The sequence below is a fragment of the Pristis pectinata genome, chromosome 1 (genome assembly GCF_009764475.1).
Source record: "Pristis pectinata isolate sPriPec2 chromosome 1, sPriPec2.1.pri, whole genome shotgun sequence".
Taxonomy (NCBI): Eukaryota; Metazoa; Chordata; class Chondrichthyes; order Rhinopristiformes; family Pristidae; genus Pristis; species Pristis pectinata.
Window position 1 is genome coordinate 48,648,516 of NC_067405.1, and position 26,529 is coordinate 48,675,044.

Below are 26,529 nucleotides of genomic sequence, written 5' to 3' on the forward strand. Positions count from 1 at the left end.
TGGAAGATAAAAAGAAACAAACTAAAATCAGTCCTCAAATGGTTATTTCTTGTTGCTTCAGTTATATCAAAACACCCATCTGGTTGGGTTTTCCAGCATTTCTGCTCTTGTTTCATCCATCTTTACTAACCTTGTACATTAACTTTTCCTTCACATCTTATATTTGCAGTCTCAACAGAAAACACTCCGGCATCTTCAAAATCAGCACTTGTGATAGTAATGGAACGCTGCAACCCAATGACACTAATTGCATATCTGGTCTGTGTTTCATCAATTGGTTCACCATCCTTCTTCCAAATCACAGGCTTGTCTTTTGTCAGCTCACAGGTCAGATATAGGGGCTGTCCTTTGAAGACAGTGATTTCCTCATCCAATGTTTTAAAGAAGGCCACTGGTAATTCTAAGATAGTCCAGGAAAATAGTAATTAACCAAAAAAATATGCAAAATCTTCAAAAGCCTTTTGTAATGTCTAGTGATTTATATTATACTGGCTGTTAAAATGAAACTAATGGAGCAAGTATGTAACTGACTAGATTAGTTTGATAACCATCTTAATTTCACAGGATTCCTAACTTGCACCTATTATAACATAATGAACAATCTTGTTTTTGTTTTGCTTCAGACAGGAACACAAAGTACCTTTGACAATTAGCTTTGCTGTGGACATCTTTTCTTGCTTGCCGAGGCGGCCTACACAGGTATATTCACCCATATCTGAAAGCTGCACATCAATGATATTCAACTTTCTATCCTTGCCATCGGAGGTGAATTTGTATTTTGGACCTTCTCTTATAGTACTCCCGTCCTTCATCCAAGATGTTAATGCCGTAGATGGGGAAACCAAGCATTCGAACATAGCAGAAGAACCTATTGACTCCGCTTCTTCCAACACAACATCTTGTAACTCTTTGACAAATTTCAGCTGGACTGCTTTAAGCTGGAACCCTGCAAATGGTGGTTCCTCCGAAGGTGGCCTCCCTCCACTTGGTTTAAGTGGCTTCTTGTCTCCGTCTCCAGGTGATGGTGTCTTTCTCGCTAAAATTCAGAGTTGAACATAAATAGATTGTATTTTATTGGTTTTACTGCATGCTTCTGAAGAGGATTTTATGTGAACCAAATATTTAGATGCCATGTGTCAGTTTCAGTTGATAAAATTCAACGATGACGTATGTAGAGCAATGAAATTGACTACCCAAGAAGAAACCAAACTCTGAAAATTTGGTTTTGGTCCTTCTCTAAGGTAAATTGATGCACGGAAGCCCACCATTCAAAGTCTATGCATTCCATCATGCGATAATGATTGCAGACGGCAAGATTTGCACCACATTCAGCCATTATAATTTCAGCTTGAATAGATTTGCAATCTTAGTCTTCAGATATAGCCAAGTAATTTTGAGTAGCAACAATTCTGTACAGCCCAAAACTTTGCATTTCGCACACAAACAGAGGAAGACACACGCATTAAATTATCAAATCTAATACTGCGATCACAATCTAATTATGTACATGGAACATAGTAGGAATTTCTTCTGCTCACTTTTAGAGCAAGTCTTCCCTAGCAACATTAATTGCAGAAAATATACAGCATCTACAAATAGATCACTCATGCTCTAGTAAATTGGGTTAATTGAACTCCACATGTTGCTTTATGAAGCTGCAGGTATGTAAGGGACAGCAGTACATGCAAAATTAAACAACAGATTGTTATCCAGTCTGTGCAGCCATTTTGTAACTGGAAAGCCACACAAATTGATTTGACATTACATTTTAAAATAACTGAAGTGTAGTAGAGCACTTAATATTGTTTGCTCTAATGTGCATGATATTTAAATAGGATGCTTTAGAAAGCAATATAATTTATTCATTTAAATAGATGTAGTACATTGAAAAAGTATTGCATACTGCATGTTCCTTGGTGCTTGAGGAACAAATATAAATGTTTACAATCAAGCATGGATTCTTACTGCGATTATGTGCATGATAGCCCTTCTCACCTCTTAATAAGCCTCTACCTTTGCCGGCTTCATCAGCTGGTGCCTTAGCATCTGCAGTGAGATAGTAACATAATCATAAGCACATCATTACTATCCTGTAAATCAATAAGTGTTATAAAGTTTCTGTAACAACCAGTGGGAAAAAATGATGAGGCTATAAAGTATAATTTAAATGAAAAAATATATTCATGTATCATACATAATATACATTATACATATTATGTATGAAAGTACGTACAACACAAAAATAATGAAAAATGGTACTTTAATTGCTTTGATATATTAAACAAAGGTTTATTCATGCGACCAAAGGAAAATTAACATGAAAAGAGATGTATTAGGTTAGAATGAGTAAAATATATAACCATACAATTTGAATGGTTTATAGAAGTCCTTGCCTTATGAAATATAATGAAAAATGATTTTAATTCATTCATAGTTCTGTTAATAGCAACATTAAAGCAATTTAAGACAATTTTTCTTTGGAAGTCATCGGACTACGTGGACCAAACACAAGCAACAAACATGAATTTTAGACTTCACACTGTTGACGACTACAATACTTCATGCACACAAATACAACTTGCATTGCCAGGTGAGACAAATACACTTAACAAAGATGAACACATACAACATCAAGGAACATTGATCCATTTTCCAAAGCACAAGATATGAACAATCAGTTTGGCAGATGTGCAGCAGTCCTCTCACCTCGTCGTTTGAAAGGCTTTGAAGGAGTTTCAACTGCACCTTCATACAGTTCGTCATCATCTTCACACTCCCAATCAACCGATGAGCCACCTTCCTCTTCAGTTAGTTCCGATTCCCAATCTTCTTTGTCCCGTAATTCTTCTATTGATATTTCTTCTGATTCTACTTCATAGTCTTCTGATGATGATACTATTTCAGAAGGAACTTTCTTCATGTGCACCATTTCCTGCTCTTTTTCTGCTACACTCTCTTTGCCAGCTTTAAGGTGTGCAACATCCCTAGGAGTGAGTACTTTCTTTACAGGTATTTTCTGTGGCTTTTCTTCTGCTACAACTTCCTTTGAGGGAACCTTCTTCAATTCTATGTGATCCTTTTGACCTTCCAAAACAGGAATTTCTCCCTTCCCAGTTTTATGATGTACTGTATCAGTCAAATCTCTGGGAGTCAGTACTTTCTTTATTGGTATTTTCTGTAGCTTTTCTTCCACAGCAACACCTTTTGAAGAGACCTTCTTCAACTCTACATGATCTTTTTCTGTTTCTGACACTGGGCCTTTTCCTTTTCCAGTCTTAAGGTGTGGAACATCAGGTAAATCTCTTGGGGTCAATACTTTCTTCACAGGTATTTTCTGTAGCTTTTCTTCTACCACTATGTCTTTTGATGGGACTTTCTTCAGCTCCAAATGATCCTTTTGTTCCTCCTGTTCCTGTAAAACTGTGGATTTCTTTTTGTCAATTTTAGTACCTGCAATTGGTTTTTCATCTTTAGAAACTGCTGTAAGCTTTTCAGATAGTTTGTCAATCTTTTGTGGTTCTTTTTCACCTAATGCTTTTCCTTTTAAAGGAATATTTTTCAGGAGGACCATTTCTTGTTCTTCTTTTGGAACAGGAACTTTCCCTTTACTAATTTTTAAAGGAATTTCATCTTTTTTTTCTTTAGAGGGAACCATTTTTTTTTCAGGTAATATCTTAGGAACATCAAGCTCTCCTGTAGTGAATTCAGGAACTCTTTTTGATGGAGTTGTTTCTGAAACAATCTCCCTGGGTACTCCCTCAATTGGAAAAACTTCTATACCTTTGGATTTTCCTTCTTTAGGAGATGGTTCACTTCTTGGTTCGTGAATAATTTTGGGAAGGTCAATTTTTGTGAGATAAGGATGTTCTGTTTTCTCCCCAACAGGCTGAGGAAGCGTACTACTTTTTCTCAATATCACATGCTTTTCTTCTTCTTTCTGTTCTACAAGTAATTTATCAGGTTTTGTCAATGGAAAGATGTTCTCCTCCTCCGCACCAGGAACTTTAGCCTGCTTTATTGACTTTTTTCCCCTATCACCTATCTTCATAGGAACTGCTTTTGATTTGGATACAAACACAGGCTTCTCCTTACTTTTGTCGGCTTTAGGAACATCATCAACCAACTGTAAAACTATATCTCTTTTTGTTTCTATCTCTTCTAACATTATACCTGGTTTCTTTGGCAATGTATAATATTCATCAGTTTCAATTTCTTTAGGGCTTTCAGTAGATTTCCTGAGTTTTAACCCTATTTCTTTGTCATCTTCTTTATAGGATCTCGCTTCTTCATCTTTCACTTTCTCAGGAACCTTACTACGTTTCTTCAATATTGAAATTTCTCTATCTTCTATTTCTTTTGGAATTTGGACTGTAGGTTTTAGTTTCAAAGATGACTTGGATTGTTCTGCAGCTATAAAGGTTTCATATTCAATTTAGTGACAAATCAACAAAGACTTTTGCAATCCCCTAAAAGAACAGTCTAACATCAAAACAAAACAAGTTATAGTCTCCAAACCACATTGGTGTTCACCAAATAAAAGCACACAGTGAAACTTTTCCATAGTCAACATAATTTCAAAATAAACACATTAACAGAAAGAATCACAAGACAAGTTACATAACTTGTAACTATTTAAGTAGACTGAAGAGACAAATTGATACAACTAGAACACAACATTTAGGATCCAGTGGAAATCTATAAATTTAAATCTAGCGCACAAATATGAACAGAGAATGTACATTAATATATTATAGAGTTAAATATTTTAAAATTTAAGCACAATAGGATTTGAGAAATTGTACCTTTAACAGGTTTCTTGACTGGCCCTGGTGTAGTGATGGGAAGTGTAGTAATAGGCACTTCTTCAGCTTCTGGCTCTTTGGAAATAACATCAAAAGTTGTATTACCATGAAAGTTGAATCTCAAAATACAATACCATATAGAGATGCGTCCCTTCTATTAACAATAATATTTAAAACATTTTTACACTTAATCCAATTGGCTCAGTTACTAGAGTTTTGACAGAACTATTTTGACTTGCACTTCCCTTCCATCATTCCATGATTAGGAAATTAAACATATTGCATGGTAGGTCAATTAAAAAGAAAATATCCTTGGTCAATTGGAATACTTATTTATTTTCTGCTCTGGAGAAAGAATGACTTTCATCGAGGCCAGACAGCACAAATAAAAAAATAAAATTGGAAAAGTAAATCAAATTAAAGTCATATGGCTTATTAAATGTCTCCAATAACTAACAACCCTAAATTTTCAAAGTACTATTCAAAGAGATTAGGGATTGAATTTCAATTTCAAAGCTATTATATAACATTTCCATTTATTATAAAATTTAATTATTAATTAGACTGTAAAAATGACTTCTGATGGTAAAATGAAAATGAGGTACAATTGAGTTAATGAATAAAATAAAATGAAAAGCAAGCATCGTTAACTGAGCAATGAAATGAGGAAATGTGATGAGATGTAGAAAGCTGCATGGATTTTGCACCAGTGACACAAGATGATGAGTGACACTCATTTGTGTACCTTCCTCCGATTCCAAATCTTGTTTCACTGGAGCAGTGACTACATCACCTTTAGGTTCAATCTTCTCAGCAACTGTAGTAACTTCAAAAAATATTTTTGTTCAAATGTTTAGTTTTTGTACAAATGATCTAAATCACTGGCAATATTAACTAAAAGTAACTGGACATGTCTAATACTCAGTTATTAACAATGTTCCAAAAGTATTTTTGTTGCTTTTGGAACATTGTTAATAAAGGTCATTTGAATGGCCTTTTCTTAATTTTCCTTTAAAGATTTAATAAGGAACACTTGAACGTTAATTATTTATATATTTTAAATATTCATACACAGGTAAAGATAATGGTTAAAATAATGGCAAAGATATAACAACAAAAATTGGGCACATGAAAAATCATCCAAAAGATTATATCAATGTTCAATCTGATCTTAGTTGGGCAAGAAATAAGAAGCTTTCTGTACAGTCTTAATTCCTATGCAATCTTATCTAATCTCCAACCTTGGCCTATGTAAGCCAATGTTTAAATTATACTCTGGTAGCTGGTAGTATAAACTTCTATTTAGATAGGATGGGTTTTGTGAAATATTCCAAAAATATTCCAAAAATTTGTAAACTTTTGTACTCCATAACAAATGTCAATAACATGATGCAAACCAAGACAAGAAAGAAGAGAACTAGTGTCACTAGAAAAGATCTGAAATTTTTTGTTAACATTGGACATAAAAATATTATAACAAGCGGGGTTTTGTAAAGAACCTTCATATTCATTTTCATTGATTGTGAGATGTAACAGTTACTTTTAGACGGAATCTTCTAATAAATTAATTCTATACCTTTTTGTGTAGTAATTTGCACCTTTATTGGAGGTGTAACTTCAACAAGTTTGTCATGTGCAATCTTCTTATCAGCATCAATAATTCTGCTGGGTAATATTTTCTTGTCAACTTCAACAACTTCTTCATGTAAAATTTTCACAGTCGGCTCAACAACTTCATCATATAACATTATGTCATCAGCTTCAAGAGCTTCATATAAAAGCTCCTCATCAGCTTCAACTATTTCTTCAGGTGAAGTTATCTTTTCCATCTGAACAGTTTCTTCAAGTAATATCAACTCATCAGGCTCTGCAGTTTCTTCATGTAAAATGGATTCATCAACTTTGACAATTTCTTCAGTTAAAATGTCCTCATCAGTCTCAACAACCTCCCTGGTTAAAATAGTGTCATCAACCTGATCAGTTCCTTCGTATGGAATCCCCTCATCAGACTCAATAATCTCTTCACCATAAATTATTTTTTCAACTTCTGCGATTTCTTCATGTAAATCCTTCTTGAAAGCTTCAGAGAGTTTGAAGAAAACGTTTCATAATTTTAGTTCAAAGTTTAAAAAAATATGTTAAGATGAAAAAAGTATGAAGCAAACAAACCTTACCACATAAAATGAAGCAATATTTTTACAAAAATTGTTACAAATATCAAGGCACAAAAATAGGCAAAACTGTCACAAGACGAACAAGAAGACAATAAGAAAGCAAGAAACAGAGAAGATCATGATGTAAAACGTTACACAGCATGTAAATGGAACACACTGGTTAATGGATGAAGTCCATGGCACATTGAGGTTATCAACAGTAATACATGTGGTAAGATTATGTCGATGAAGGAACTGTTATTTCAGTACCTTTTACTGCAATAACCTTGGTTTCTGCAAAGGTGATTGGAGCAACCTTTTCAGGCATGTGTTTTCTGGCAACTTCAGACACTTTAAAGACATTATTAGAACTGTTGTAAGCTACATTCAAGAATTTTCTTTTAACAACAAAACACAACAGTAAAAAATATGCCCTCTGAAATTATATAGGAGTCACAAAGCTGAAAGAGGCATTTGGCCCAACACTGCTATTCTGATCCTTATACCATACACAAGCCTCTTCCTTCTCTAGTTCATCTAATTCCACCTGCATATATATTAATTCCTTTCTCCCTTTACTTAAACAGCTATCCAAAATACAACATGATTTGTTTCAACCTCTCAATTCAGTAGCAGTTCTGTATTATGTGACTAAAGATTTTTTTCTTTTGAATCTTTAGTGGATTCATTTGTGACTATCTCATATTTGTATGTTTTAATTCTCTTACTACTGTAAATATATTCTCTACGACAATCCTATCAAACCTTTAGAAATATCATAAATTTTAATTAGGTTACCCGTCATTTTTCTCTTCTCTAAAGTCCTTCCCAACAGTTGGAACCTCTCAGTTCTATTTTCATCCTCCTAAACATTTTTTGAAACTTTGGTACCTCCTTTTATAGTGGAATTATGCACTGTATTTCAAAGAACAGTCTACCAAAGTTTTTATACAAATTTATCAACACCTATCAGATTTTCAATTTAATTCCACTGAAATAAAAAATTGTGTTTGTTTGCATTTTTGTGGCAATGTTCTGCATTCCTAAATAACTGAACCGTGTACTACCAACAATAAGTAATTATTTCTCTTACAAGTAGCCACATATTTTGTGTGCTAAAAGAGAGATTATCTTGGATAATTAATATAAACAGTTGGATTTGATCAAAAACTGAATTGACTGTAATGTAGTGACTATTTCTTAGTAAAAAATGTACTTAGTAGATGTTCACACTGATTACAGTTTGATGCTGAGCTAAGTTTCAGGCACATATCTTCTCAATTATAACTCAGATTAACTCAATCCACAAAACACTGTCAGTCTCCAATCCAATGTTACACAAACTCTTGTGTATACCTGCACCACCTTCAGACTCATCTATTCTAAGGCTGTCATTTTTGTCCTCCCATCTTACATCTTCTGCCTTGGATAATTGTGCTGCATGTTTTCTGCTCATACAAAGCCTTGTGTAACCAGCATTTCTTTCCCTGTTGATTTATATTAATTGGACATTCCAATGTTTTGAACTTAAAATCTAAACTGTTGAATTTCTTTAAAGCTTCACCAGTTCTTTACTATAACATTGATAGAAATTTTACTTATTCACACAATAAGCAATATTCCATTACAATTAAAGCCATGGCTCATGGAATGGTCAGAGAAAATTCACCGTATACAGTATATTCCTCAAAGTGCCATAACCAATCTTTCTAATTCATTTCAGCTACATATTCTCCCAACTGAAGAATAACTTCTTCTTGCATGATTCCTTCAGTCGTCTAGAGCCTAGTCTTGGGAATTGACCCCATAAACTCTCAAAATCCACCTCTTCTAACCACTTTTTCCAACCATCTTTGCTCATTACTTCCCTTTATGGGTTAGTGTCCATACTTAATCCAATATGAAATGTGGCTTAGGACATCTCTTATTTTAAATCTGTTTACAAATGTATGTTAATGCTCAAACCTACACATTTATATTCATTCAATGTTGCACATATATTTACAATGCATGAAGATATTTTTTGAAACACAACACTATAATAGTAATAGACAGGGTAAGACATAAAGTACATAACTATAACAGATAAAGTCAAACAAATAAACCAGCATAACACTGGTACTACTAAAAGAATTAAAAGAATATTAATCCAAAGGTGTGAAGTCCCCAGGTAGATCATGAAGAGGATTTCTCTCTACAAGAGGTAAGTTGTTGCCCTTACTTTAACTGTCTCTCAATCCAAGTTTTGGCAGAAATACGAGGTAAAAATTTTCCCAGGTTAATAGTTAATCTAATTCACACCAGCCTTTGTTGACAGAATAAGGCAGTTGTAACTTGATGTCCATATAAAAATTTTGCAGATATGGTCATATCATCTTCAATCATTTTAAAGAATACCAGGCAGAAATTCATTCTCCTCTGCTTGTGCTAAAGGGAGAATGTAGTAGAGGTTGCTCATTTAACTGCTTCTCAAAATTTGGTTCCACTGAAGTCAATGGAAATGAATTTCATAATTGAAATACAATGCACACCTGGGTGAATTTCTACCCCGATTTCATTCTCAATCCATACTTCCCATAATCAGAAAATAGGTTACACCAAATAACAGGCACACAGAGCAAACAATTAGCACAACATATATAAAGCTGCTTTTTCAACCACCATTAAATCTTATGGTAAATAATATTATAATGGCATTTAAAAAGATTGTATAAAGCCTTTTAAAGAAAATCTTATTCAGCATTAATTAAAAAGTGATATATCAAAAAATTAAATGATTAGTAAACATCAGAAAAATAACTATAACTTTTAAAATGAGATGGTTTAGCATACTACTACAATAACATTTGATAATTCATAATGTTTAAAGAATGGGTGGGAGGTTCAGAGGAGATGTCAGGGGGAAGTTTTTCACCCAGAGAGTGGTTGGTGCATGGAATTGTTACGGACACAGTGAAAGTCCCTTTAAGATAGAGAGTGTGTGTGTATGTGTGTGTGGGGCGTGCTTACGTCAATAGAAGATAAAGGACGTAATGACGTTGTTGAAGAAGTCAAAAGAAGAAGAAGAGAGAGAGAGAAGGGAGAGAGACACCAGCCTGCTTGTTTTCTCTATCGATGGATGAGAAACAATAACTGTGTTTGCCACTGAAATCCATGTATGGAAGTTGGAAGTAATCCGGTGGAGTTCACTTTGTTGCTGACCTGTAGAAGGAAACAGGTATTTGTGTGTGGACGACCACGGTTCGGATGCTTTTCGGGGTGAGGAAGTCACTACCGAGTAAACACTGAAGTGTCGTTTGGGTTCCATCGTGGAACATTTGGATTTCGTATGTACTCTCTCTAAGTTTTTCTACATCTACATCTTATCTTCAGACAACGGTGGTTGTTGAAGAAGCCCTTGCTCATGTTTCACCTTATGGCTTGCGGAACTGAACTTTAAGAACCATTCAGGAACTGGGAGTTTTGGACTTTGTCACACACACACACGAAGAATTTAGTTTTGGGGTTAACGTTCGAGGTTTAACATTCTTGAATTCTAACATACTAACATTTTTACTTTTATTTTAGGTATTATCATAAGTAGTGATTAATAAAATAGTTTTTAACACTGAATCATGCTCAGTGTGTTTCTTTTGTTGCTGGTTTGTGACAGAATGCACTGCCTGGGGTGGTGGTGGAGGCAGATACATTGGACAGGTTCAAGAGTTTGTTGGATAGGCATATGGAGGAATGTGAGATAGAGGGATATGCGGGAGGAAAGGGTTAGATAATGTGAGGGTGGTTTGATGGACGGCATAACATGGTGGGCCGAAGGCCCTGTTTCGTGCTGTATGGTTCTATGGTATGGTTCTAATGCAATGTAGTATTATTGTTTGCTATTGTGAACCTATGTAACTAAATATCACTACATTTCTGAAAAATGCCAGAATATTCCATAGGAATAGGAGAAGGCCATTTAGTTCCTTAAGTCTGTTCTGCCAATCAATAATTTTGTGCTGTCTGATTTCAGACCTAACTTCATATTTTTTTTTGTCTATAAACTCTGATGAACAAAATCACAATTGGCTTTGCATCAATTACTATTTGCAGACTTTTATCACGCTCTATGTGTAGAAATGTTCCTGTGTTGAATATTTTTGTCCCTCACGTTTCTTTTCATACAATCTTTTGTAGCTCTTACTATCATTTTCATCTTTTATTGTTTTTGTATCTTTCCCTGTCATTGGCATCTCTGCCAATTTTGTAATTTTTATGCCTTTTTTTATATCAATGTTATTCTATGTCCTTTGGAAATCAATTCCCGGCATTTTATTGGCCCTTGTCACTTTGTGATATTAACTGGATCAGTATCACATTAAGTTATTATCTGAACATCAATTACTCATCTTTTGTTATTTTAGCCATTATCGCTTAAAACTACGTATTCAGCAATATGGTCCTGTTCTGCAACTTACATCTGATCATTTTGCTGGCTATGGCATCCATTCAAATTTGATGGAAACTTATACAACTCTTCACTTCATTACACTAATTGAACCCTGATTGGATTTTATTTCAGGCTTGAGCGGAAAACATTTCGGCCTGTTGTTAGCAGCCTGTAAAATAAAATGTCTCTCAAAGGCAAGTAGAATTCTTTCTTTTGGAGGATCAGACTTCCTCCACTTCACCCAAGTGCCTCTAAATTAAAAACTGATCTGCCATTTTGTTATTGTTTCACTTTTATGAATGATAATATAATGGGGTTGTCAGGCAACTGCAGGGATGCATTTTTCAACTTTTAGTTTTTAGAATACATTTAAAATTTACATTGTTGAGGAGAATAGCTCTGCTTATATTTAAGCACAAAGCTGTCTCTTGGTGAGTTTCATAGCCAATCAGTATAAACTAGATTGAGAAGCAAAAGACTCTGTATGCTGGAAATCAGAAATAAAAACAAAAATGCAAGTGATACTCAGCAAGTCAGGCAGCATTTATCAAGAAAGAAACAAAGTTAATGCTTCAGGTGGATGATCTTTCATCAGAACAAGGAAAAGCCATAAATTGAACATGCTCTAAATTGCAGAAAAAGAGGTCACTTTAATTTTTCATTCCACTCTGACCTCTCTAACTGTCTACACTGTTCCAAGGAAGCCCAATGTATGTTCAATGAACAGCATCTGATCCTCCCGATAGATATATTAAAGCTATCAAGACTCAACAATAAATTCAACCATTTGAAAATATATGGCTTGTAAATATATGGATAAAAGATCGTTAACCTGTATTGCTAACTCAAGCTTTCTCTCTCCACAGATGCTGTCAGATCTGCTGGATATTTTGAGTATTTTCATTTATTTCACAGCAGTGTTCTGTATTTCACAGTTCCAGCAGTGCTTTATCCACCCCCCCCCCCCCCCCATCTCCTCTATCCTTTTTCATCTCCTGCTATTTACACCAGGGAGATCATTTGCAATTAACAAACTTTCTTCACATTGTTTCAGCCAGCAGCACTACATATTCTCTCCTGGTCTCCACCCTTTCACAAACATGCCTTTGTTCTCTCCACCTTCCCTCTTTCTCTGAAACTGTTCAATTTCTATCTTTTCCTAATTCAGATGATGAGACAACATAAACCATTACCTCAGTTTCTTTCTCAACAGATGCTGAGTATTTCCAACATTTTCTGTATTGATCTGAGATTTGCAGATACAAGATCTTTCAATCTTAATGCCCAGTATGTTGTCATCGTAATATATGTTTTTTTCAATGTGAATAGAGATTTTAATACTGAGATGTTGAGTTACTCTTAGTCCTGATGAAAGGTCATTGACCTGAAGAAAATAACTCTCGCTTTTCACAGATGCTGTCTGACCTGGTGGGTGTTTTCAGCAACTTCTGTTTTTCATCTGACATTTGCATATCTGCAATATCTTATTTATGTATATTTCATGATAATCATTTTCTTAATGATTATAGATTAATTAGTTAATAGATTAATATGATTAGCTTGATTATAGATCAATTCCATTCTTGATAAATATTTGTTTCTCAGGCCTTCATATTCAAATACAGTTCTTGTGTTCTCTGAGATGAAATTAAGGTAATCAAAAAATATATTCTGAAAATTTTCTCAAAGCAGCTATTATATAGTTTGTGACAAGGGATAAAGGTTTTAAACATTTTAAGACAACGTAAGTAATAGCAATTGCACATTACTGACATGTAAACAAAAGAATTCAAACCAGCCAAGCACTGGTGGAGTTCAGAGGGAAAAAAAAGAGTGTTTATATTAGCACATTTATGTGCTGTTTCTGTACCTTTTCTATCCTTTTCCGGAATAGGTAGGACTGTTTTTGAAACAGTGATAAGTGCAGATTCAGCCTTCTTGACAACTTCAGGTACTTCAAATATTAGTTTTCAGACAAATTATTACATTGAGTATTCAGTAAGACAAACAGAAGTAATCAAACAAAGCACAGACAACAGAATAAACAAACAGACAGAAAAAGAAATTGTTTAGCACGACCTGAAAAGTTAACTTCTAGATTTGAGGGAACATTCTATTTATCTATATTCAGAGATGTTTTTAAAATTTGAAAAGAAAAACAAAAAAAAGATTGCTTTATAATTTAATGAAATTTAGAAAATCCAACAAGCAAACCTGAAGGGTTGAATAATTAGATATTTTCCCTTCATTTCTGGAACCTTATTTCAAATGGAAAATGGACTCAATGAATGGAAAATTGATATTCCTCTCAGATTGAACATCAAACAAGGTTGGAACAGTTTTAATCCACTTCTTGGTAATCATTGTCCCTGAGTGCAGAACTCCCATTTATTACCTCTAAGTTGTTAATCTCAACCAGAATTTAAAATATATTTATAGTGATATTAATTTTGAAACTTTAAGGTCATTGGTGAGTGAACATTTAGCAATGCTGGAAGCTGATTATAAATGTAACAAACGGTGTATAATTGGGGCTGAATAACCCAACACTAGTCTTGTGTGGTTACCATGGTTCATTTTTGCCCCACTTTGTAGGTATGTTGTTTTACCTTCCTCCGCTGCAGGTTTCTCAACTTTTCTTGGAACAGACACTGGCTTAGCTTCTTCAGCAACTGGCTTCTCAGGAATCTCAGGAACTTCAAAAGACATATTTTATATTTAAATTTATCTTACCAAAAAGATATGCAATATTTAACAAAATAAAAATTCACACTGGACACTGCATAACATGCAATAATACACCACTGAGATTGATTCTTATATCCACTCAAATAAGAAACTGAATTTAATTGTAAAAAATGAGCACATCACATTTTTTTCACTAAAATTATATTCCTCATTCCTCCCAAATTAACCTGTTGCAAAGTAGTCTGGTGGGTCACAGCAATAATCTGATCATGTTATTAACATTGTAGTCATTATGTCCAATTCTAATATATTCAAAAGTCATGCAGTAGTTTTTTAATCTGTCACTACATCCTTTAATAAGGTTTTATTTCATTGGATGATTGATAAAGAGATAAATAGGACATTTATTTTGTGAATTAACATCTCTTTTCAAATGAAAATGCAGCCATTCTGTTTTACAGTACTGTTGCAGGTTCATCTAGTAAATGATGAAACTGGAATTTGCATTTTTTGCACAGAATTTTAATAATGGGAATACTATTAAATAATAGTACAGTTATTTATTTTGTTTATTTGTTATCAACTTCACATCACAGAAATGGATCACAACCAGACGTTCTGCACAGTTTTGCAAATTACCCTTGACTCACCACAATGTGATCATTTGATCATCATGACACAATTATTATCCTATAAAATCATTTTGTTATGAAGTGATAAATGTGTGCTTTTGTCTGTATTATTTTGAGTTTAAATTGATTCATTACATTTTATGAAGGAAGAAAATGTTTTACTGGGCTAAAATAACTCACAAAGTTGTGATTGGAGGTCATAATTACTTTTTTTTATTAACAAAAATTGGGGTTATTTGTCAAAAACAGTTGTTTAGTGCTCAAAACCTGGCATGGTACCTAAAGTTAAAGTTATTTTTGGAAAAAAATAAGAATAAATGGCCTCTTTCATTTGATGTAATAAACTTCTCACATATAAGCACTGAACAAGAATCAGCTCCAGAAACCATTTGGTTGAATTATCAATCCTCAAAATAGTACTATTTGTGTTTTATACTGATATTGAATAACATGTCCTGTCAATTACTGCAAAGAAAGTATTGAAGACTTGATCACTGGCAACTAATTCTAAGCAGATTTCATTTGTTCTCCATTGTCAGCAAAACTTATAATCAGCCAACAGAATAATCCAAACATTTATTTCCCTACGGAATCTCCAGCCCATCTAAAGATATGTTAGATCCTCGACTGTGCAAGTGATTTCACAGCAAAAATAATCCATGAATATATCAAACATAAAAAGGAATAGATTAAAATTCTAAATTAAACTGTCACAAGGTAATGTTTTCACACAAATATTTCAAGCATTTAAAACTACAAAAAGATACAGACCTTTTTCTGGAGTGACCTCTTTCTTTGGTTTCAATGGTTCAAGAGCTGGCTTCTTAGGAATTTCTGGTACTTCAAGAAATATAATTTTAAGATTAAATACAACCATTATAACCAATAGTAGCAATATAACAAATTAAAATGGCACAAGCATATGTGACAGAGAAATTCAGTACCTAACATTTACTCTTCTGCAGTAAACGTAGTGGATGAAAACTTGGCTAACCACAGGTAAGCAAAACATGGTACATGTTTACTTTGCAAATAACAGGTTACACAGGTCTAAAAACAGAAAAAGATGGGAATACTTAGCAGGTCAGGCAGCATCTGTGAATAGAGAAAGAGTGGACCTTTCAGGTTAATGAACTTTCATCAAAACTAATGAAACTAAATTTCACCAATTCTGATGCAAGTTCATCAACCTGAAATAGCAACACTTTTTCTCTCTACAAATGCTGTCAGACTTACTGAGGTTTTGCAGTATTTTCTGGTTTAATTTCAGATTTCAAGTATCAGCAGTTTTTTTGCTTTTCAATTACTGCTATTATTTTGTTTAATGGCTACAGCTTTTGGTTTGGTAAGGGCCCTAACAGCAGTATGGCAAGAACGCTTTAGAGGCAACTTGTGAATGGAGAAGTGCATTAGGGCTGCAAGAAGTAGTAAAAGATCATTTTCAGAAGAATATCAAGGTTGTGATAAGTTGAGCAATCATGGAATGTGTGCACCAAGGTTTTCAGGCAATATAAAAAGTGTAAAGGACGAGATTTTGAGGTATATCATGGGTAAAGAACCCTCATCGACCATAGATATCCTTTTCCTTGTTTTAGTCAAGTACAAATAAGGGTGGCACAAAAAGAAGGCAAAAAGGACTGCTGCAAAATGAAGGAATTTTGACTACTGCCAGAATAGCAGGCATTCACCTGTCCATACTAGCTCAACAACGAGAGAATGAAATTATTTCAGTTCACGTAAATTGTGAAGGTTCGCAGGAAATGTGCATTAAGCCATGTTTAAGCAGTCAACAGCCCCTTCAACATACTGAGCATTTAATATGTGCATATCTTTCTGTCCATCTTGCCTGCATGTATGAAGCATAAGAGCAAGCTGTATTCATCTGCACAGAGAAGCCCAGGAAATTGTGGGATGTTCCTTGTATCTCCCACGCTAAACTGGAAAAAGCCATGTTCATAACAGTGTAGAGTCAAGGTCACTTTGACAACAAAAGTAAGGCTGCCCTTGCTTTATTTTGTGGGTGGATTTTGACTCAAAACCTGGCCCGGTACCTGGAGTTAAAGTTTCATTTTTAAAAAGGGAAATGAGAAGAAATGGCCTTTTTTCATGTCAAGTTATAAAGTCTTAACACAAGCACTTGGTTGCTTAAAGAACAAAAAAATTGGCTCTTCAAACTTCTTTTTGAATTCTGAATCCTACAAACGATATTATTTATACTTTATGCTAACATCAAACCAGGTTTTATGTCTACTATTGGAGTAAAACTAGTAAAGTCATAAATATAGGCACCTGGTCATTGTCAACAATGTTTAAACTAAGTGATTTTCATACATTCTCCATTGCCAGCATATCTTAAAATCCTGACAGTTATTTCCCCACCGAATCTCTGGCCCATATAAAGATTTGTTAGACCTTTGATTTTGTAATAGAGTTTATAACAACAATAATAACACAAAAATATATCAAAATAGAAAAAGACATAGAATAGAACTAATAATTAAAAAGTAGACAGGTACTTATTTCACACTTCTTTTCATTTAAATCAACAAAAAGATATTCTACCTTTTTCTGGAGTGACCTCTTTCTTTGGTTTCAATGGTTCAGGAGCTAGCTTCTTAGGAACTTCAGGCACTTCAAGAAATATTATAATTTAATGATTAAAGACAACTGTTATAACCAAAAGTGCCAAGATAACAAGTTAAAATAGCACAAATATATCTGACAGAGAAATGTGATGCCTAATAATTTCTCCTCTCCTGTAAATGTACTGGAGGAGAAATTGACTTACCAGTGAGAACAGGTTTGCAGAAAATGTTACATTATTAATCTGTGTTCATTTATTACTTTGCAGGCAACAGATTAAATTGATCTAAACCCTGAAAAAAAATGAGAAATACCTAGCAGGTCAGGCAGCATCTGTGAAGACAGAAAGAGTTAAGCTTCCAGGTCGATGATCTTTCATCAAGGCTAATGAACTGAATTTTCACCAATTCTAATGCTAGTTCATCAAGCTGAAACATTAACATTGTTTCTCTTCCTGCCAATGTGGCCAAACCTGCAGACAATTTGCAGCACTTTCTGATTTAATTTTAGTTTTCAAGCATCTGCAATTTCTTGCCTTCGATGAATTTTCACTGTTATGTTGTCCATGGGCTGCAGGTTTTTGTGGCAAGAGCGACGTAGCTAATGTATGTGGAAGGGAAAGGAGTGAAGTACCTACAGAGACAGCAGGCCTTCAAAGCATGAGGAGATAATTGGAACAAGTAACAATGGAGCCTAATGGTAAAACTGTTGCTGCAAGAATATGAAAGCAACATGTGAAAAAAGAATAATGATCTGGAAAGAGCTTTTTAGGTGAGTTCAACTTCATTGAAGATATTCAGTCACCTACTCCACAAGTCATATTCACTGCTCATTTCATTTACATACTTAATGATAATGTACATACACCTCAGTTTAACTCTTTGATTCATTTGCTCCACACACTCGCACAGCACCACTGCAAACTTCAAGCACACAACTCACTACTTTGAATATGTTGGTACCTATTCAATTATGACAGCTGCAATGCTGAAACATACGCCAGTATTCTCACTACACACATTCTGCACTTGCTGAGTTCCTCCAACACTTTTTGTGTATTGACTTTGTTCTTCAAAACATCAGTAGGATGGCTGAAAGACCACCTCAGGAATATAGGAGTGGCGCCATGCTGCACACACCCGCTGCCTTCACTCAGAAGAACAGCATTCTACCTCCCACCTCTACCACTCTGCTAGATCCCTTGCATTTACCTATCCACCTGACTGTCCAGAATGTTGCTGCCCACCAGGAGATGATGCAGTCTGGCACTGAGCATTCCAGGGCCAGAGCTGCTTGCATTTGTTCTCTCAGAAAATCTGTAATCTCCTCAATTGGAAGTTGGCTGTCTTTCAATACAGCCAAAGGAGACAAAGGTACATGATCAGTAAGGACCTAGACAATGCACAAAGATGTTTTTATTATTTTTATAAAAACATATCTTAGAATATGTACATCCAGCTGGGTTTCATTTTTTATTGGCAGACTGGAGACTGTCTATTGGACAGAAATAGAGGAAAACCAAGGAACATGGACTCTGACAAATGGGGAGCTGCAATTGACATTACTTATATCACTGTTCCATTATATCTTCATTTTCCTTTTGTGTTACTTCACTTCTTGTTCCACTCCTATCTATTCTGTTTCTTCGTATTTCTGCTCATTTGATTCCCATCCAGTAGGTAGCTGACAAGGACAGTTCCATCATGATGACAATGTCATTGGAGGATCAAATATTCCACGATGAATCTTGATACCTACTCAAATGAGTACTGCAAATCTACCCTAGAGCAGTTTAGGCAGCCGAAGTTTTGCTTGGTGTTCTGTTTCATACCCTTTTTGGGAGCAAGACTTTAATTCAACTCCTTTTTTACACTGATGCAAGGGATGTGAATAAGGGTCTCAAACTATGTCGTGAGTAAACAACCCTCATCACCCACAGACACCCCTTTTCTTATTTTCGTCAAGTATGGGGGTGGTAAAACAAGGGGCAAAGAGGACTGCTGCAAAATGAAGGAATTTTGACAACTACCAGGAAAGCAGGCATTCACCTAATCATGAGAACACACCTGCTCGACAATGAAGGAGTGAATTGATTTCATTTCATGTAATTGCCCAAGGTTCACAAGAACTGCACATAAAGTTATGTACAAGCAAGTCAACAGCCCCTTCAACATACTGAGCCTTTAATCTGTGCACATCCTTTCTGTTCATCCTGCCTGCCAATCTGGAGCAAGAGGTAAAACAAGCAAGCTGTATTTTTGTGAATGGAGAAGCCCAGTGACCTCCCTACCAGGGAATTGTGAGATGTTCCTTGTATTTCTCACAGTAAAAAGCCATATTCTTAACAGTGTAGTGCCAAGGTCAACTTGACAACAAAAACAAGGCTGTCCTTACTTTACTTTGTGGCTGGATTTTGACTCAAAACCTGGCCTGGTACCTGGAGTTAAAGTTTCATTTTTAAAAAGGAAAACATGAAGAAATGGCCTCTTTTTATGTCAAGCTATAAAGTCCTAACACAAGCACTAGGTTGCTTAAAGAACAAAAATCAATCATACAAACTATTTTGCTTGAATTATGAATCCTCCAAACAGTATTATTTATGCTTTTGCTAATATCAAACCCTGTTTTATGTCTACTTTTGGAGTGAAACTAGTAAAGTCATAAATATAAGCACCTGGTAATTATCAATAATGATTAAACTAAGCGATTTTCTTAAGTTCTCCATTGTCAGTAAATCTTGTAATCAGCCAATGAAATAATGCTGACATTTATTTCCCTACCAAATCTCCAGCCCATCTAAAGACTTGTTACACCCTGAGTTTATAACAACAGTAATAACACATAAATATATCAAAATAGACCAGAACATAGAATAGAATTAATAATTAAAAAGTAGACAGGTACTTATTTCACACTTTTTTTTCCATTTAAATCAACAAAAAGATATCTACCTTTTTCTGGAGTAATCTCTTTCTTTGGTTTCAATGGTTCAGGAGCTGGCTTCTTAGGAACTTCAGGCACTTCAAGAAATATGATAATTCAATTATTAAAGACAACTGTTATAACCAAAAGTACCAAGATAACAAGTTAAAATAGCACAAATATATGTGACTGAGAATTGAGATACCTAATAACTTCTCTTCTACTGTAAATGTACTGGAGGAGAAACTGACTAACCACTGAGAACAGGTATGCAGAATATGTGACATTAGTAATCTGTGCTTATTCAGTACTTCACAGGCAATAGATTAAATTGGTCTAAAACCAGAAAAAAGATGGGAATACTTAGCATGTCAGGCAGCATCTGTGAAGAGAAAAAGAGTTAATCTTGCAGGTCGATAACCTTTTATCAAGACCAATGATCTGAACTTTTACGAGTTCTGATGCAAGTTCATCAACTTGAAATGCGCTTTTTGTGTAATGCTTGAAATATTAATACTGTTTCTCTCCCCACAAATGCTGCTGGATCTGTAGAAAACTTGCAGCATTTTCTGATTTAATTTCAGTTTTCAACACTTGCAGTTTTTTTGCCTTTCAATGAATTTTCATTCTTACGTTGTCTATTGGCTTCAGGTTTTAGTAAGAGACTTAATAACACTTGTGACAGGAACAACTTAGGCAAGTAAGAAGTGGAAAGGAAAGGAGTGCAGTACTGACAAAGATAGCAGGCATTCAAGGCATTTTCTCAGAAGGTAGTTGGAACAAGTAAAGATGGAGCCTAATGGTAAAACTTGCTTCAAGAACGTGAAAGCAACATGGGAAAAAATAATAATGATCTAGAAAGAACTTCTTAGGTGACTTCAACTTCATTTAAGGTATTCAGTTACTTACTTTACAAGTCACATTCTCTCCTCACTTCATTTACATACTTACTAATAGTCTCCATTCAACTCAATTACCTCTTCGATTCATATGCTACGCCTCACACTCTGACAGCACCATTGCAAACCTCAAACACACAACTGACCAGATTGAATTAGCTATTCAATTATGACAGCTACATCACTGAAACATATTTCAAGTTTCTCACCGCAAAACATTCCTCATTCTCGCAGGAAGTGGCTGCTTAAAAACAGGAATCAGAATTAAGTGGAGGAGAGCAAATATGCCTGAATATTTTAACAACCATGGAAAAGCCAGTGCTGGCCACTGTGGGTAAAGGAATCGCTGAAGATGTAGCCACTGGCAGAACTAGAGGCATTGACATTGACAGTACATCCACACTGGCATACTTCTCCATTCTCCATCCAGAAATTTCCTCTGTCCTCCAATCTGCAAATGGCTTAAACATCTACTTCATTGTTTCAGATCTTACTTCCACACAAGTCAATCTACCTTTCTCGACACCCTAAAACTAGCATCCTTCCAGTCAGTGGTGAAAGAGGAAGATGACAGTAACGGTGAAGAGGAACTTTCATTGAATTTTACACACAGCTCCAAGATTGATACTCTGCAATTCGATGAGGATACAGGAGGGACCTGGACATGATGAGATACTAGGCAAGTGTGCATAAGCCACGACGGGCCTTTCCATGTCCATGCTGCAGTTACTATGAAAGGTCTGTGCAAGAGCACTAGAAGAGGCAAAGGTATATGAATATTAAGAACTAAGGTAACAGAATTATTTCTGTAAAAACATATTTGAGAATATGTACTTCCAGCTGGTTTTCATTTTTCTATTGGTAGACTGTTGATCATCCAAAGCTAAGGAAAATGGAACTTTGACAAATAGGGAGCTACAGTTGACATTACTGTTTACATTATATCTTCATTTTCCTTTTGTGTTACTCCACTTCTTGTTTCACTCCTATCTCTTCCAGTTTTTCACCTTTCTGCTCATTTGATTCTCATCTAGTAGGCAGCAGACAATGACAGTTCCCTCATGATGACAATGTTGTTGCAGGATGAAACACTCCACAATGAATCTTGATATCTACTCAGATGAGTACTGCAAAAAATGTCTAGAACAGTTTCTTGGTGTTCTGTTTCATGCCGTTTGTGGCAGCAAGACTCTAATTTAGCTCCTACTTTATACCTATGCTTTGTATATGAATAGGGGTCTCAAACTATGTCATGAGTGAACAACCCTCATCACCCATAAACACCCCTTTCCTTCTTTTGGTCAAGTGGTGGCAAAAAAGAAGGCAAAAAGGACCCAAGTAAGGGCAGCAAAAAGAACTGTAGCAAAGTGAAGGAATTTTGACTACTGCCAGAATAGTTGATATTCACCTATCCATGGGGATATATCAGCTCAACAGCGAAGGAGTGAAATTATATCAATTGATGTAACTGGCCAAGGTTCACAAGAAAGGCATGTAAAGCATATACAATGTCAGAAAAACCAACCTGCTCTCCACAGAATCTGTCTACACTTCTCGCGGCTTCAGTAAAGCAGCCAACATAATCAAAGACCCCTCCAACACTGGAATTCTCTCTCCTGTCTCCTCCCATCGGGCTGAAGATACAAAAACCTGAAAACTTGCACCACCAGGCTCAAGGACAGCTTTTATCCTGTTGTTATAAGACGATTGAATGGAGCTCTTGTACGATAAAATGGACTCTTGACCTCACAATCTACCTCGTCATGGCCTTGCACCTTATTGTCTACCTGTACTGCACTTTCTCTGTAACTGTAACACTATATTCTTCATTCTATTATTGCCTTTCCCTTGTACTACCTCGACGTACTTACGTTGTGAAATGATCTGTATGGATGGCATGCACTGTTCCTCAGTACATGTGACATTAATAAAACAATTACCATTTACAAGAAGTCAACAGCCAATTCAACATACTGAATTTTAATATGTGCATATCTTTCTGTCCATCCTGCCTGCATATCTAGAGCAAGAGGTAAAAAGAGCAGGCTGTATTTCTATAAATGGAGAAGCCCAGTGACATCCCTACCACAGAATTGTGAGATATTTCCTGTGTCTCCCACATTAATCTGGAAAAAGCCACATTCATAACAGTGTAGAGCCAAGGTCACTTTCACCACAAAAGCAAGGCTGTCCTTGCTTTATATTGTGGCTGGATTTTGACTCAAAACCTGCCCTGGCACCTGGAGTTAAAGCTTCAGTTTTAAAAAGGGAAATATGAAGAAATGGCCCTTGATTGTGCAATAGAGCTAATAATAATAATAATACTACATAAATATATCAAAATAGACAAGGACATAGAATAGAATTGGTAATTAAAAAGTAAACAGGTACCTATTTCACACAAATATTTTTAGCATTGAAATCAACAAAAAAGATATTCTACCTTTTTCTGGAGTGACCTCTTTCTTTGGTTTCAGTGGTTCAGGAGCTGGCTTCTTAGGAACTTCAGGCACTTCAAGAAATATTATAATTTTATGATTAAATACAACTATTGTAACCAAAAGCACTATTATAACAAGCTGACAGAGCACAAATATATGTGGCAGAGAAATGAGATACCTAATAATTTCTCTTCTCCTGTAAATGACATCCCTTTCCTTATTTTGGTCAAGTATAGGGTTGGCAAAAATAGAGGGAAAAAACAAGTGCAGCAAAATGAAGGAATTATTACTACTCCCGGGATAGCAGGCATTCTCCTACTCTTGGTGTCATTTCAGCTCAACACTGAGAGATGTCTGATCACTCTGAGTTCATGAAAATGCTCAAGTTTCATGAGAATTGTATGTAAGTCCACAGACAAGTAGTCAACAGCACTTGCAAAATACTGAACATTTAGCTTTTTGCACATCTTTCTCCTCATCCTGCCTCTATATCTACAGCAAAAGCCAACAAGAGGAGGCTGTACTTCTGTGCAGAGAGAAACCCAGTGACTTCTTTTGCAGGGAACTGTGAGATGTTAATTGTATCCTGGAGAAGGCCAGATTCATAACGATTTACAGCCAAAATCACCTTGACAGGAAAAAGCAAAGCCTTAACTCTGCTTTGTGGATTTGACACACAACCTTGTCTGGTACCTCGAGTTAATGTTCCATTTTAAAAAAGGGAAATGAGAAGAAATTGCCGCTTTTCATGTCCATTTATAAAGTCTTAACACAAGCACCAGGTTGCTTAAAGAACAAAAAAACAGCTCTTCAAACCATTTTGCTTCAATTATAAATACTCCAAATAGTATTATTTATGTTTTATGCTTTTATTTATCAAACCACACTTCATGTCTACTATTGGAATGAAAATATTAAAGTTTTAAAAATAGGCACCTGGTCATTGTCAACAATGATTAAACTGGGCAATTTTCTTAAGTTCTCCATTGTGAGTAAATTTTATAATCAGCCAATAGATTAATCCTGACAATTCCTTCTCTACTGAATCTCCAGCTCATCTAGAGATTTGTTACACCCTTGATTGTGCAATAGAGCTTATAATAATAATAATAATAATAATACATAAATATATCAAAATAGACAAGGACATGGAATAGAATTAGTAATTAATAAGTTAAAAGGTACTTATTTCACACAAATATTTTGATCATTTAAATCAACAAAAAGATACAGACCTTTTTCTGCAGTTATCTCTTTCTTTGGTTTCAGTGGTTCAGGAGCTGGCTTCTTAGGAACTTCAGGCACTTCAAGAAATATTATAATTTTATGATTAAGTACAACTATTGTAACCAAACGTACCATTATAACAAGCTGACACAGCACAAATATAGGTGGCAGAGAAATGAGATGCCTAATGATTTCTTTCCTCCTGTAAATGACATACTTTCCTTATTTTGGTCAAGTATAGGGTTGGCAAAAATAGAGGGAAAAAACAAGTGCAGCAACATGAAGGAATTTTTACTACTCCCGGGATAGCAGGCGTTATCCTACTCTTGGTGTCATTTCAGCACAACACTGAGAGATGTCTGATCACTCTGAATTCATGAAAATGCTCAAGTTTCATGAGAATTGTACGTATGTCCACATACAAGTTGTCAACAGTGCTTGCAAAATACTGAACATTTAGCTTTTTGCACGTTTCTACTCATTCTGCCTATATATCTACAGCAAAAGTCAACAAGAGGAAGCTGTACTTCTGTGCATAGAGAAACCCAGTGACTTCCTTTGCAGGGAACTGTGAAATGTTGATTGTATCCTGGAAAAAGCTAGATTCATAACGATTTACAGCCAAAGTCAATTTGACAGGAAAAAGCAAAGCCCTAGCTCTACTTTGTGCATTTGACACACAACCTTGTCTGGTACCTCGAGTTAATGTTCCATTTTAAAAAAAGGGAAATGAGAAGAAATTGCCTCTTTTCATGTCCATTTATAAAGTCTTAACACAAGCACCAGATTGCTTAAAGAACAAAAAAACAGCTCTTCAAACCATTTTTCTTGAATTATAAATCCTCCAAACAGTATTATTTATGTTTTATGCTTTTATTTATCAAACCTCACTTCATGTCCACTATTGGAATGAAATTATTAAAGTTTTAAAAGTAGGCACCTGGTCATTGTCAATAATGACTAAACTGGGCAATTTTCTTAAGTTCTCCATTGCGAGTAAATTTTATAATCAGCCAATGGATTAATCCTGACTTTGCGAGTAAATTTTATAATCAGCCAATGGATTAATCCTGACATTTCCTTCTCTACAGAACCTCCAGCCCATCTAAAGATTTGTTATACCCTTGATTGTGCAATAGAGCTTATAATAATAATAATACATAAATATATCAAAATAGACAAGGACATAGAATAGAATTAGTAAGTAATAAGTTAAAAGGTACTTTTTCCACACTATTAGTTCAAGTATTTAAATCAACAAAAAGATACAGACCTTTTTCTGGAGTGACCTCTTTCTTTGGTTTCAGTGGTTCAGGAGCTGGCTTCTTAAGAACTTCAGGCACTTCAAGAAATATTATAATTTTATGATTAAGTACAACTATTGTAACCAAAAGTACTATTATAACAAGTTGACAGAGCACAAATATATGTGGCAGAGAAATGAGATACCTAATAATTTCTCTCCTCCTGTAAATGACATCCCTTTCCTTATTTTCATCAAGTATAGGGTTGGCAAAAATAGATGGAAAAAACAAGTGCAGCAACATGAAGGAATTTTTACTACTCCCGGGATAGCAAGCATTCTCTTAGTCTTGGTGTCATTTCAGCTCAACACTGAGAGATGTCTGATCACTCCGAGTTCATGAAAATGCTCAAGTTTCATGAGAATTGTATGTAAGTCCACATACAAGTTGTCAACAGCGCTTGCGAAATACTGAATATTTAGCTTTTTGCACGTTTCTCCTCATCCTGCCTA

At 35.1% G+C, this 26,529-nt stretch overlaps 1 protein-coding gene across 1 annotated transcript in view; it reads right to left on the reverse strand.

Moving 5' to 3' along the window:
* Positions 1 to 26,529, reverse strand: part of ttn.1 (titin, tandem duplicate 1) — a 337,974-nt gene that overhangs the window by 116,551 nt on the left and 194,894 nt on the right. Inside the window, 15 exon segments of the mRNA XM_052029783.1 lie at positions 131 to 400; positions 641 to 1,039; positions 1,993 to 2,046; positions 2,707 to 4,410; positions 4,803 to 4,877; positions 5,548 to 5,628; positions 6,379 to 6,882; positions 7,226 to 7,336; positions 13,991 to 14,077; positions 15,473 to 15,541; positions 17,264 to 17,332; positions 20,236 to 20,304; positions 23,549 to 23,617; positions 24,782 to 24,850; positions 26,047 to 26,115. Of these exon segments, the coding sequence (XP_051885743.1) occupies positions 131 to 400; positions 641 to 1,039; positions 1,993 to 2,046; positions 2,707 to 4,410; positions 4,803 to 4,877; positions 5,548 to 5,628; positions 6,379 to 6,882; positions 7,226 to 7,336; positions 13,991 to 14,077; positions 15,473 to 15,541; positions 17,264 to 17,332; positions 20,236 to 20,304; positions 23,549 to 23,617; positions 24,782 to 24,850; positions 26,047 to 26,115 (3,699 nt within the window).